We start from the raw sequence: 14,135 nt of genomic DNA, 5'->3' as shown, positions 1-14,135 counted from the left end.
CTTGTAATTGTAAACAGGCTTTGTGGACACCTCAAAATCACCATGTACTCTGCATTTGTGTAAATATAATTCTCCCTGGGCACTATCAGAAATATGGTAGTTTCTGAATATTTTATATTAGTTCATTTCTTTATTACTATTTGTAGTAACTACACACAAGATTGCATTATTCCGAGCTATTAGTTGAGAGAACCCTTTCCAAAGGAAAAGGTTGACATGTTAGACCCAAACCTGCTGGTGGCAGCAGTGAGGCAACTATAGCAAGTTCGCCATTGAAGAAGAAGAAGAAGAAGAGCAAGGACGCATGCGCACCGCGCTGACCTTCCGTGCTGCCAGCAACCATGGGGCTTCGTACATTAACGAGAGGTACAATCTTTCTTTAATATCCATACCATTTTTGAACTTATTTTTATTTTTAAACACAATAAGTTACCTAGATTATGTGTGTGGGTTTGCTACTACGTGAGGCGATAGAAAATCCGTGTGTTGCTTGCTCGGTAGATGGCATCAATCGTGTCATGACGTCATGTATTTTTGGGTGCTAAAATGTTTTATTTCAGGTCTGTGGGGGCTTCTACGTCATCATAATCGTCATTATTCCACGGCAGCATCCATCAAATCGCCACCTCAGCAAAGCGACCAAGTTTCGGGTAAGCTAACGATGAACAAATCATGTATTATTATTATTTCATAACTATAAAACATACAACGTGCCTCCATTGTTGAGGCGGCCGACCGGATCTGTGGCTGCAAGGTTGTCGACGACTGTCATGGCGGCAATCACCCGAACCCGTTGGTGGACACCAGCGGTGAGGGATGGCGTCAAACTGAAGGAATCCTATCGGGCCTTTTTGCCCTGTGGAACTCCGCAGCCAGCTGGTGGGTAGCAGCTGTCCAAGCGGAACGCAGCTTTGGTGGTCGCTGAGGCAAAAACTCGAGTGTGGCAGGAGTTCGGTGAGGCCACGGAGAACGACTTCCGGGCGGCTTCGGGGAAATTCTGGTCCGGCGTCTCAGGAGGGGGAAGCAATGCACAGACCTCAACTCGGATGTTGTGAGTCGCTGGGCCAAATACTTCGAAGACATCCTCAAATCCACCGCCACACGCCTTCCCATGAGGAAGCAGAGTCTGCGATCCTAGCTTGGTCTGGGGCTTGAGGTCACCGAGGTGGTTAAAAAGCTCCTGGGGGGCATGAGATCCGCCCGGAGTTCCTCAAGGCTCTGGATGTTGTGGAGCTGTCCTGGTTGACACGCCTCTGCAACATCACGTGGGCATCGGGGACAGTGCCTCTGGGTTGGCAGACTGGGGTGGTGGTGGACCGGAGGGTGTGCTCCAACTACCGGGGCATCACACACAGCAGCCCCCCTGCTCAGGTCCTGGAGAGGAGGCTCCGTCGGGGAGTCGGCAAAATCTCAGATTCAGGCAGGGAAGACTCAGAGGTGGTTTTAATGTCACCCACTGGTTTTGTTTTGAGTTAGCTATATTTTTCTTACAATGAATAATTTAGTTTAGGGCTGCAACTAACGATTATTATCTTAATAATTAATGTCAAATTTTTTCTTTATTTTTTTTTAATTTTTTGATCGACTGGATAAAAAAACCCAACAACTTTAAATTCCTTCTCTTTATTCAAATACAGCACTTCATTTCAAATGGACGCTGCAGAAAATGCACAAACATAAATTGATGATGATTTCGTGACTGGGTTTGGTCTGTAACATCTGTCAGAAAATGTCCATCAGGGTTTTCCAAAGTAAATGACGCAGATGTGCAAATGTCTTATTTTGATTCAACAAAGACAATCCGTCTGCTTTCACGGAGGACAACAAAAATCTGAGATTTACAATCGAGAGGATGAAATGCCGAAAAATTTTAAGTGAAACAATGATCAAAAATGGTTTTCAGTGAATTTGATAATCACTCAGTTATCGATTGGTCAACCCTTTAATATATTCTGATTGTTTTAAGTGCGAAAGTGCTGTGGAAATAATGCGGACTGGAGTTTATCCATCTTGCTATTATTGCAGAGGAGATGATGAAACGTCCTCTGGAGAAGCCGGACTTTTTCCATGTCTCCGAGCTTTTCGCGGTCAAAGACTTGTTTGATGCCAGAGTGCACCTTGGCCACAAGAAAGGATGCAGACACAGGTGAGTGTTCAATCTGGTTCTCTAAGTCTGCAAAAAAAAAAAAAAAAATTGCAATAAATTATTACAGTTTATCATTTAAAAAAAAATAAAAAAATAAAAAAGTGCATACATACATATGGGGACCAGCATGTCAATACAACAAACATAATAAACCAATTACTCCTCCCGACATTCGCTTTGGGCCAATTAAAAGCTCTGGTATGATTTTGACATTCAGTGGCTATAAGAAGTCTACACACCCCTGTTCAAACATCAGCTTTTTGTGATTTAAAAACAAGACCAAGATACATTGATTTCCAAATTTTTGCCCACCATTGTCACCTGTAATCTGTACAACACAATTGAGGAAACAGAAAACAGTAAAAATAGAGATAATGGGGTTGCGCAAGTGCGCACACCCTCTTATAGTCGGCAGTGTGGCATTCAAACTCATATTAAATGGGAGTCAGCTCACACCTGCCACCATTTACACTACGTCAAATTAACTGCAAATACATTTCAAAAGTTCTAGTAGGATTCTCCGGCCATTGAAACAGGGGTGAGGGGGTGTAGACTATGTGTCTCCACATCAAGTTAAAACAAAAGCAAGCTGGTGAAAACAAGAAAATTTTTTTTTGTCAAAATGCCGAACATTTTCAGGCTAGATTTAAATATGCTAAGTTTAAACAGATCCCAGGTCTTCAGGAAAATTGTCCCAAAGTTGCAACAGGAGCTCAGAACTTTTTGCTTTTCAGGCTAATGGTTCCTTACGTGTATGGTTGCCGCTTGGACCAGGACATCCTGGACCTGGACCAGACGGCGGAGCACCTGCGCCTGGCCCTCAACTTCACGGCGCACGTGGCGTACCGCGGCGGCGTGATCCTCTTCGTTAGCCGCCGCCGCCAGTTCGGCCACCTGGTGGAGAGCACGGCGCGCGAGTGCGGCGAGTACGCCCACACGCGCTACTGGCAGGGCGGCCTGCTCACCAACGCTCACGTGCAGTACGGCGCCGGCGTGCGCCTGCCCGACCTCCTGATCTTCCTGAGCACGCTCAACAACGTGTTCCGCTCACACGTGGGCCTGCGCGACGCCGCCAAGATGAACATCCCCACGGTGGGCGTGGTGGACTCTAATTGCAACCCCAGCCTGGTCACGTACCCGGTGCCCGGCAACGACGACACGCCCGTCGCCGTGGAGCTCTACTGCCGCCTCTTCAAGATGGCCGTCCGGCGCGGTAAGGACAAGAGGAAACAGATGGAGCTGCTCTACGGCCTGACAGCGCCCACCTCAGCCGACCCGTGACCCCCGGTTATTTATTTATGGTTCAATAAAAGACACTCATCATCATTCATGTTTTATTTTCATTGTACGTTTAATACTGATTATTAAAAACTAAATGCATTTGTTCAGCGCTGTGTGTTTTGCATTATTGCTAAGTCATGGAGGATTGTTAGTGACAAAATAATTGAATTGAAACTTAAAGCTGAACACTATAGTGATTTAATTTTAGGACCATTTTATACATTTCTTGCCAATTTATTTTTAACTGAACGTTTTATTTTATTTGACTGATTAACTTCCTTTCATTGCATTTTAAAGGACATTTTCATTTAATTGTTTTTAATTATGGACATTTGCAGGCATTTTAAAAACTAATAGTTTTTTATTCAATGAATTAAAAAATAGATATTGTTTAATTTGAGTATATTTTCTTAAATTGCTGAAAACCTTATTCAATGACTTAAAATATTTTTTTTGGGTCATTTTTATCAATTTAATGAAATGTTTATTCATTTACGTTTGATTTACTGGATTTTTGATTGAGATTTTAAAACGGACTTGAAATTTGTATAACAGATTTTATATAATAAAATAAGTTTCAATAAATAGTGTTTATATCCAATATTGAATTGCTTTTTATCTAAATAATAAGGATTTGTTTCCATTTCATTTGGATGTTATATCTGTGTTTTTATTAATTTAATGGAATAATGTGGTATTTAACTAACAAATAAATTGACATTTTAATGACGTTTTTTGTACCGTACAAGACATTGGCGACTCCAATCCACCAGAGGGAGCCATGAATCACACCAAATCGTTAATGAACAGTTTACCCGTGCCTAAACATTAAAAGTGAAAGGCGATTACAACATAACTTGAATTTTTTTTAATAGCTACTAAACTAACATATACTCTGATCTTAAGTGTCATTATTGTCGGTCAAGTCTTCTGAACACCTTGTTTACGAAAAGCGAACTACGGATATGTTTGGTGTCTGTGGGGTGCCGTAGTTGCAACCGGTTTTGACAGGTTGCGTCTGTCAATCACAACTTTTCAACTGACGAAGAAAGCAGAGCAGCTTGTGAGTTGACGTCGACATTAAGGTCTTAAAATGTCTCAAAACAACATTTTTTTCCTACACTTAACGCTCTTAAAACTTACCAATATGCGTCTATAACAACAATAGGCGTTTATATTAACAAAGAATCGATGGAAATATTGAATTTCTTTCATCTCAATAGCTCGCCAGGCTCCACCCAAAAAATAGTAACATTTTAGAGTTAAAATATTATGTTTGTGAGTAATTATTTTCGTATGTGTGTCAATAAGTTTTTTATTTTATTTTAAATATGCTACTTTTGGCGACTTATGTTTCTAAAAAAAAAAAAATATCCAGTTTGACGAGTTTGTTAGGCCATTCAGGTCCATCAAGTAGTACAGTTTAACCTTTAAATGTCATTAGTATTTAAAAAATACAAGTAGCTAATACAATAAAGGGGAAGAGAAACGTGGAGGGGACATATCAATTAAAACTTATATAAATGGTATGTTTTTAATACCTTTTTTTTTCATTTTCTATACCGCTTATCCTCCCGTTTTAATGACAAATACTACACAGTAAAGGAATCCTTTGAAGTTTGAGTACTAATTCATAACAAAAATATATAATAACACTAAGTAAAGATTTAATTGGCTTTGAATTTAAATAATTAGCAAAATAAACATGAATTTAAATAGCGCTAGAATTTTAATAAATTAATAGAAAATGATTATTTTTGTGGACTTGGATTTAAAATTTTAATTAAAAAATGTTATAAATATACATACTTTTAAATTTTACTTACTACTGAAAAGGTAGTGTAATAAAAGTTGTATAGTATTCAATTGTCCTTTAATGACAATGAATAAAACTAAAGAGTAGCATAAATTCAAAACTATTATTTAAAATACAAATAAAGAGATATCATATGTAATTTCACAATTAAAAAAAAGGTATGCTTAATAACTGATGCTTTTCAAACATTACTAATTTACAACAAATCAAAATATAATAAAAGGTAATAAAAACGTAATTGGCTTTTGATGACATAAAAAAATCAAGTACAAAATATTTTAGTTGACTATCATTTCAATGTAAATGAAAATATTTGTATGGTCTTTTTATTTCTAAAAACAACATCAATGTTATTGGCAATAATTGTAATGCTAATATATTACAGTAATTATGTGGTTTGACACACCATTATATAAAATGTTTTAAAACTGCCTTTACACAGACAATAACGCTCCGTTTTAGTTCATTAATGTGAAAAATATTGTGCACCATAAACATTTGTTTCTAATATTTTGGTGACCGCATTTAACCACACGAGAGGGACAAACAGCTCTCAGTAGGAATACCCAACAATAAACAGTTGTTTTGTTGTGTTCTCAGTGATTTGGAGCAAGCAGAGAGGACTAGGACAGTAAGTGCACTTGTATTTTTTTTGTGGGGTAAATTTTAAAAATTATTTGTAATTTATTTTATTTGTTTTGCCCATTGAGACACAACCTGGGCTCCAGTGCCTTGGTTTGTGCATTTAACAGGGCAGAAAGCAAAACAAAAGTGGCTTACGATAGCTCGACGTCATCCATCAGTGGACTTTGGGTTTGGAACCGAGCCGCACAGTCTGAAGTCTTTTGTCGCTATTTTGTCACTTTTTGGTTTGTTTACTGACAACAGAATGGTACTATGTCTTCGCAGGTGCTACGACGTCAGCGTCGTTTACCTTCAAGGATTCAGTAATTGGGTATATCCGAATCGATAATGATTCCCGAAATTGATACCAGGACAAAGACGTAGGTAATCAAAACGTCACTATCTGATCAATACAGAAATATCAATACTAGGATACCAGCCCGGTATCCTGGTATTGGTTCCAGGTTGTGGAATCGCTTTGGACAAAAACATCAATAATTGAACATTTAATGTTTTAAAATCACGATTATCAGCTCAAATTCTGATAATTCTTCAATAAAACAAAATAAAACAATTGTGTAATGTATTGATATTGGATTGATAAAACAAATATCACTACTACTAGAATCTAAACCCAAGACAGAAACATTGATAATTACATTACAAATTTATTGGTATCGATATTGGCTTGCTAAAGAAATATTGATATATTGATTGTGATACCATCTTCCCGATACTGGAATCGATTCCCAGGACAAAGATATTGATACTTGAACCGTTTTAAAACGTACCGCTATCGATTTTGGAAAGATATAGAAATGTTGATAGTGAAAAATAGCCTTCCCAATACTAAAATCAAAAAGATATTTATAATGAAACTTTTAAAACGTTTGGGTTTCGGTATTTCATCGATAGAAATACTGACACTGTGATATCAGCCTTCCTGAGCCTGCAATGGCTGACATTTGTTTGAAATTAGCCCTCAGAAGGACTTCAAGTAAACACTGACATGTGGAAAAGTGTCCAGTCAAGTTTTTAATCACAGTTGATTGTCTACAACTCGGTTCCCTTTTTCTTTCGTCTTTTTTTTTTTTTTTTTTTTTTTTTTTTATAAACAGGGGAACCTCTAAAACGTCCATACACTGCTTGCTCCACTTGTTCCGATTTGAAACTTTTTCCCCACCGGAAATCATGAAAAAAAAAATAAAAAAATCTGTCGTAGGTCAAATTGTTTCTATCCTTGAACATCTATCTGCATAGGCAAAGTTCAAAATCACTTTTTTACATTCTTTATTGTCTCCCGAGTGTAAAAATAAGTAAACCAGTCAGCATTAAAACAGCAAAATAAAGAAACGTATTTGTAACTCACAAATCTGTCATTTGTTTAGTACTTGTCACAAATGTGTAAAAATAAGTTAGCCATGGTTGTTAATAAAACTGAAACATTTGTTTATGTTTTGCATGATCACTCAAGTGGAAAAAAAATAAGTTAACCACTGTTAATACTAACACAAAAAAACAGTAAAACACATTTGCGGCAACGCAACTAGCGCATCGCATTGCTTATGTTCATTGTCGATCAACTGTAACTACAGGGGAATCTATGTTGATATAACAATGAATAAAATTACAAATATTTTAGCGGCACGATGGGTGACTGGTTCGCACATCTACCTCACAATTCAGAGAACTTGGGTTGAAATGGAGTTTGCGTGTTCTCCCCGTGCCGGCGTGGGTTTTCTCCGGGTGCTCCGGCTTCAATTTTCAGGTTTTTTTGCCCCGTTTTACTTTCATTATCATTTTTCTTACTACAATGTCTTTGATCATCTACCTATGCCAGTGACGTATAATGAAAGACAGAACGATTAAACGCTCTTGCACTAGATGGCAGCAAGTACAATTAACCTGTGTACACTCATGCTGCCATTCATACACACGTATAAAGCTATTCAAGTAAACAGATTTCACAGTACATTTGTAAATTGAGATGAGATCATTATTTCAGTATTCAGTAATTTTTATGACATTTTTGTTGGGGTGTTGTGAGGTTTTTGTTTTGTTTTTAAATGTAAAATATGTGCCTTGGCACAAACAGTTTTAGACGTTCCACTGTGCAAAACTTTAATTGGGACGGTGAGCAAGATCCATTTTACAGCACTTTCCCGTTGAACATTTTGAATATTTACAGGTTTCGTCAGTCTTTGTACTTACTTGACTACACATATCGTAACACTAGTATCCTCAAGTCCGAAGGGAATGATGTACTAAGATCCCAAATAGCGGATGCTAAAATGTTTGTTCGCGCTAACTGATTGCACATTGTGGGCGTGTTGCACGTGATCTGCTAACAATGCGAAGCAATCGGCAACAGGTGCAAAGGTGGTGGAGACTTCCATATTTAAATGAGGAGTTTGCACTGTAGTGTAGCGCTGATGGTTTTCACCGTGGACATTTTGGGAGTGCAATGCAAGCGCAAAATGAAGTTGGAATTGGAAGTGTTAGTGGATGAGACAAGCATATTACTAGGTTACAGAAAAGAAATATATTAACACTTCAGCAACCACGTTTTGTTTGATTCAACTCATTAAGAGTGTAGCAACTGCATGTATGTGCTCATCCTGCGTAACATTGCTCTCAAAACTTGGGACAGCACATCTGACAAAAAATAAAAATAAAAAAATTGCTCCAGGAGACGACAGGACCAAGTTTCACCGTCCGCTGAATTGACTCAATGAAGGGAGAACTGGAAGCAGAAGCTCCAAAATTGCATTTCAAAAACACAAGCCTCTCATTTTACCTACACCACCATCTCCTTGCCACGATGACCGCAGTCATCGTTAAGCAGACACGCTAGTAAGCAAAAGCAGCCAGCGCAATTGGTCTCAGGTTTTATAAATTACTTTGCGCATGCCAAATGTATTGCGTAATTGCGTCTGTCCCATAATTTTCATTCTACCTGAATGCAAAAAGGAATTCCGCCACTCTTTTTCCCATTTTGGAGACGCAATCGCGGGTGTGCCTGGTTAGATGAGCTTCCACGTTCGGCCATTTTTTGCAAGCTGATTCGGTATGGTATGAGTTCCCCGAGTCCCTCAAGAGTACTGCGTGTTGGAGATCTTCTTCCACAACAGGGTCTTGAGGTTGTTGAGGACCAGCGAGTGGTGCACCTCCATCTGACTTGCCAGCCCGCTGAGGGTGACACACGTGCGCAGCTGGCGCTCCAGGTCGCCGCGCAGTTCGGGCGGCGCCCCGAAGAGCAGGAAGTCCTGGAGCAGGGCGCACACCTTGGCTAGGTTGGGCTGCACCACGTCAGCGTTGCAACGCTTGGCCAGCCGGTCGCAGGTGCCCGTGCAGTCGCGGCCGTACGTGCAGTCGACGTTGGTCTCGCAGCGTCGCCCCTTCAGGTGCGCCCGCACTGCGGCCTCTGAGGCGACAGCACGCAAGTCGGCCATCTTGCAGTCGTACTTGGAATTGTAGCCCACGTGGCGCGGGCTGGCGTCACATATCAGGAAGCTGCCGTAGGGCCCGTGGAAGACCTCCTCCACAAACTCAAGCAGGCCGATGGTGATGCGGGCCCGGCGGGGCCAGGCTGGGGCCAGCCAGTGGTTCAACCCGGACACCAGGGCCCCAGGCACCAGAGGCTGCAGGTAAGGCGGCACCTCCAGCCTGTAGAGCGAGGTGTGGCCCAGCGGCTCGGTCACATACAGGTCCCCGCAGAAGCCCAGTATCTTGGTGGTATGCTCCTTCTCCTGCAGCGCCACCATTAGGAGGAACTCGTTGACTCGCAACAGGGCCCAGATGGACTTGGCCTCTGCCAGGGACAGTTTGCCGTCTTGGTTGACATCCGCCAGTGAAATGATTCTGTCCACCAGCACGCTCAAGGACTGCTGCTCCCCGAAATTAGCCTGCAGAAGGGGAGAGGGAGTGGAGACCATCTGTTGTTAGCACGTTAGCGTTAGGGAATAGGGTTAAAGTTTTGTTTTAAGGTTGTTAGGTTAAGAATTATGGATTAGTTTTTGGGTGAGGTTGAATTTGGATATAGGATCAAGACAGGTGTTTGGGGGTAGGAATTAGGATTAAATCTTAGATGGATGGATGCTAGGATGAGTTTTAAAATTAGTTTTCAGGCTAGGTTCAGGGTTAAGGTTAGGGGGGAGGGATTAGGGTTAAGGCTTGGTTTAGGGTAAAGGTGAAGGTTGGGGTTAGGAATTATTGTTAAAAGTATGCTTAAAATTGGGGTTAGGTTTAAAACTGACATTTTAGGGAAAGGGCTTTGGTTGGGTTACGGTTAAGGATTGGATTCGTTTTAAAATTACCGTTAGTTTTAAAGTTGTAAAGTTAGCATTTAAGATTGGGTTTAGGGTTGGTGTTGAAATTTGTATTACGGGTTAAGGCTGGGTTTAGGGTAAGGGTTATTGCACATTACTACCACCTATGGGTTAAGGTTGGGGTTAGGAGTTTTTCGCAGTACTTCCACCTTCTCCGGCCTGTTATGGCTGTAATATACCACCAGAACTGAAAGAACAGCAACACGGAATGGTGCAAGAAGTCCACCCGGCTGTTTTCCTGCTTCACGAGGTATCATCAGAGCCGTAACAGAGGAGAGATGAACAACAATCCCAACATCCACCTTAAGGAAGTGGTGCAACATCTCCTTAAACTCGTCCACGGAGGTTCCGCGTGTGGGTTTGTCGAACAGGCTGCTCTTCCGGCGGTTTGCCAAATCCGGGTCACCGTCGGCATTGGCACCATCCTCGATGCTGCACTTGATCACCACCGGCCTCTCCTTCCAATGGCCGGCGTACACCTGCAGGGCAGTGACAGGAAGTAACAAAGTACAAATATGTCACTGTACTACAATAGACTTTTTTAGGTAACTGTACTTGAGTATTTGTTTTTCTGATTACTTTTTACTTTTACTCTACATTTGAAAACGGACCGTACTTTTGCCACCTCTGCCTGGTGGTGGGAGAAATGACGGGATGTTTCCGAGAATGGCGGCGGGTGGTCGGGTACCTGATGTTGTGAGGAGGTGGACATGCAGTGGCGCAGCGTCAGCGTTTTCTGCTCACACAAAGCCTTGCAGGATGACCCAGAGATGACGCCTCTGTTGTAGTGGTCGCACTGACACAGGAAACAGGAAGTCAGCCACAGGAACCGGACAGGGGGTGAGGGAGGTTTAAGTTTTTAAAGTTTCTGTTGGACGGGGTTCGAACCTATATTTAAACGTGACCGTCGAGCCTTTGGAAGATTTCCTGGTTGTTCCACCTTACCCACACGTTGCAATGTTAGGGGGCTACATGTTAGCATTACTGACATTACTGTCTACACAGTCTACGGGGGCAACGCCTTTGGAAGCGTCTCGAGAGCCTTTTTGCGCTACCCTACCTTTACGTCAAGATGCTAGCATGTTACATGTTAGCATTAGTGACAAAAAGCATCTAGAGTTGTATTGAAATTCTCATTAAATAGGACATTTGAGTCTTTTTCCTGGTTGTGCCTCCTATCCCTTGGGTTTTGATGCTAGGTGGCTACATGTTAGCGCGACTAAAATGAGAATTCTACGTGGGACACCTTCAGAAGAATTCAGAATACCGCTTCGATTCTGCTCAGATGGGACGGTCAAGCCATTTTCACGGTTGCAGCTTCTTTAGATCGTGATGCTAGGTGGTTCATGTCAGTATTAGTGACATCACAAAAAAATGCTAGGTGACTCCCAAGTTAGCATTCAAAGCATAGGGTAGGGGGGAAAAAACAATTGTGGACTTACAATGGTGGCCTGACAAACGTGTCCGCGGCATAGCTCCGAGTAGGAAGCATATTGCATGTAGAGCACCCAACTGGCCACCAGGACGCCCAACCACGCCAGGAGGAGGTACTTCACCTTGACAGATGGCAGGTGACTCTTCAACACATTTGGAATGAAAATGTACAATATACATTTGACATCCATCCATCCATTGTCTGTAGCACTTGGCCTCATTAGGGTAACACGTGAGCTGGAGCCTATCCCAGCTGATTTAGGGCGAGAGGTGGGGTACACCCTGGATTGGTCGCCAGCCAATCACAGGACACACATAGACAAACGGTCACAGTGACACATCTGGACAATGTAAGAGTTTGCAACGGATTTAACATCTTTGGAATGTGGGAGGAAGCCAGAGTACCCGGAGAAAATCAACACAAATACTGTATGGCAGAAATACTACCGTCAAATGTATTTTTATGTAGTTTATTATTTTTGTACATTATTCCCGTTTTACTGAAAAATGTTTTAATCCACGACAAAATAAAAATGACAAAATATTAATAGTGGAATTCTAATCAACATAAAATCTATTATATATAAAAATACTGTATGTAAATCCAAATTGTCCTACATAAATTTATATTTTATTTTTACTTTTTAAATTATTTTTCTAATGACGCAAATTGAGCATATAAAAGTAATTTCTAATGTCACTGACACAATACAAATTATGAAATACATTTTGAAATTAATAATTTAATTTTGTAAATGAGATTTTTTTTATCCCTATAAAATTGTGTATTGAATTAATGGTTTATTGTTTTAACACATTTTACCCTCAGTTGATCACAATAGTAAATATTCTGAGCAACACAACAAAAATCAAATATTATTTCAATTGCATATGAAAGGAGTTAAAACTATTTTTTAGTAATTAGTAAGTCATTTTTAAATTTTGAATTCAATTTTTTGTTTTAAATTGTTTCATCATTTACTACAGATTTTATATTGGGTGTAGTACAACAGCAATAGTGAATATTCTAATTAATGCAATACAAAAATATATATATATATCATGTATTTAGATTTTTTTTTAGTTTTTTTAATCATATGAAATGACGTGTTGATGCCAGCAAAAAAAATGGACCTGACGTGCTGTACTGATCTTGATGCATCGATTGATTTATTGGACCTTCAACGCACACGCACACGCATATGGTCAAGTGTACCTGCAGGCCTTTGGACAGAGGGCAGAAGAGAACCAGATGAATGAGCCTGCGCAGAGCTCTGGCCATGGTGGCGGAGAACACAAGTCACCCCGCTCCGTCCCCACCGCCACCGCCTCCAGCCGCCCGCAACGCTGCCCGCCCGCCTCTTCTCCTTCCTCTCGATCCGACGATCACGTCCTCTGTCCGGACGCAGTCTCGACGCCGCAGCGGGGGCGGCGCATGTCTACCGAGCCGTGCTGCATCTTGTCCACGCCGCAACGTAATAACCTTGAGCCCAACACGTTTCGAGAAGAAGCAGTGACGTCACTCCTTACGCACCTCTGGGTCACGTGTAAAAAATAAAATAAAACAATCCCTGCAGTTATCAAAACGGATTATACGGTGGGGGGGACGGTAAGGGACGGTAAGGGACGGGACATTTTAAAGACGATTTTTAAAGAAATCATACCGGTGCCGTCTCCTTCCTCCCCCGGATGAGTTGCTCCGCCCCCTCAGCCCGCAAGGCTTGGCCTCTTAAAGGGGACGTAACGACACAAACTGGTTCATGTTGGTGCCTCGTTATCGTAGAAATAATGAAACGGGTATTATGGTTTGATGACTTTATTCAATGAGAAATTACATTTTTAGTGGGGTAACTATTATTGTATATTATTTGGGAAATGTTTTTAATGAAAACAATAACGTTCATATTCCAAATTAACATGCATTTTCTGTATCTATCAAAACAATATTTTATATTAAATGTTTCCATGAATATTTGCTCTAAATCAGATTTTTATTAACTCAAATACACTGCCCGGATTCTTGTGGCTGCTTTTTACCAGCACGACATCTTGTAAGCGTGGAAAAGGTGGTATTGGTGGTCATCTTGAAACCCTGTGAAGAGTTAATCATGCTATCACGGATCAAGTGGTGTAGACCCCTTTTATGTCTCTAACTTGCTCACAAGGCCTTTTGGGACGGCTGTGTCACAGAGGTCATGATGTCAGACAACAGAAAAATGACCACAGTCCTGTGACGTCACAAAGCCAGATCAGGCCTCATGTTGACCCAGGCTGTTTTTTTTTCTTTTTTAAGTCAGCATACCGCGGTGATTTTTCTGAGCAACATGCCGTTTCTCTCTCTGGGTTTTGCTCTGGGAGCCGTGGCCACGAAAACGCTGAGGACCGTCGTGGGCGGCCAACCCTGTACTGGTACTAAATCCACCACCGCCACCACCATATCCATCACACCCAGCGAGGTTAAACCCTCGGCTGTTCTAAAACGTGCTGCTATTTTGCCAAACCCAAC

General features: G+C 41.2%; 2 protein-coding genes and 1 long non-coding RNA gene across 5 annotated transcripts; 2 read left to right on the top strand and 1 right to left on the bottom strand.

Moving 5' to 3' along the window:
- The first annotated feature begins 195 nt into the window (after positions 1 to 195).
- Positions 196 to 3,534, top strand: mrps2 (mitochondrial ribosomal protein S2). 2 transcript variants are annotated; one of them, XM_061747630.1, is made up of 4 exons: positions 196 to 366; positions 561 to 650; positions 2,026 to 2,146; positions 2,881 to 3,534. In XM_061747630.1, the coding sequence occupies exons 1-4, from the start codon at positions 342 to 344 to the stop codon at positions 3,425 to 3,427; spliced, it is 783 nt and encodes a 260-aa protein (XP_061603614.1). In that variant the 5' UTR covers positions 196 to 341; the 3' UTR covers positions 3,428 to 3,534. The 2 variants fall into 2 exon arrangements, with proteins under 2 accessions (XP_061603614.1, XP_061603615.1); XM_061747631.1 differs by lacking the exon at positions 196 to 366 and adding an exon at positions 728 to 1,051 and having other exon boundaries at positions 563 to 650.
- Positions 3,535 to 4,417: 883 nt separating this feature from the next.
- On the top strand, positions 4,418 to 6,442 carry LOC133464951 (uncharacterized). Its single transcript, XR_009784511.1, has 3 exons — positions 4,418 to 4,490; positions 5,844 to 5,874; positions 6,153 to 6,442. It is a non-coding gene; the product is annotated as an uncharacterized LOC133464951 (long non-coding RNA).
- A 442-nt stretch (positions 6,443 to 6,884) lies between these two features.
- dipk1b (divergent protein kinase domain 1B) lies at positions 6,885 to 13,373 on the bottom strand. 2 transcript variants are annotated; one of them, XM_061747168.1, is made up of 6 exons: positions 13,294 to 13,373; positions 12,846 to 13,165; positions 11,638 to 11,772; positions 10,884 to 10,991; positions 10,498 to 10,674; positions 6,885 to 9,772 (listed from the first exon to the last, which is right to left on the bottom strand). In XM_061747168.1, exons 2-6 carry the CDS (start codon positions 12,909 to 12,911, stop codon positions 8,960 to 8,962), a joined length of 1,299 nt encoding a protein of 432 aa, XP_061603152.1. In that variant the 5' UTR covers positions 12,912 to 13,165; positions 13,294 to 13,373; the 3' UTR covers positions 6,885 to 8,959. The 2 variants fall into 2 exon arrangements, with proteins under 2 accessions (XP_061603152.1, XP_061603153.1); XM_061747169.1 differs by having other exon boundaries at positions 11,638 to 11,751; positions 12,846 to 13,336.
- Between the last annotated feature and the right edge of the window lie 762 nt (positions 13,374 to 14,135).

The sequence above is a fragment of the Phyllopteryx taeniolatus genome, chromosome 15 (assembly GCF_024500385.1).
Source record: "Phyllopteryx taeniolatus isolate TA_2022b chromosome 15, UOR_Ptae_1.2, whole genome shotgun sequence".
In the NCBI taxonomy this organism is placed as follows: Eukaryota; Metazoa; Chordata; class Actinopteri; order Syngnathiformes; family Syngnathidae; genus Phyllopteryx; species Phyllopteryx taeniolatus.
This window is presented reverse-complemented; position numbering and strand designations above follow the sequence as displayed.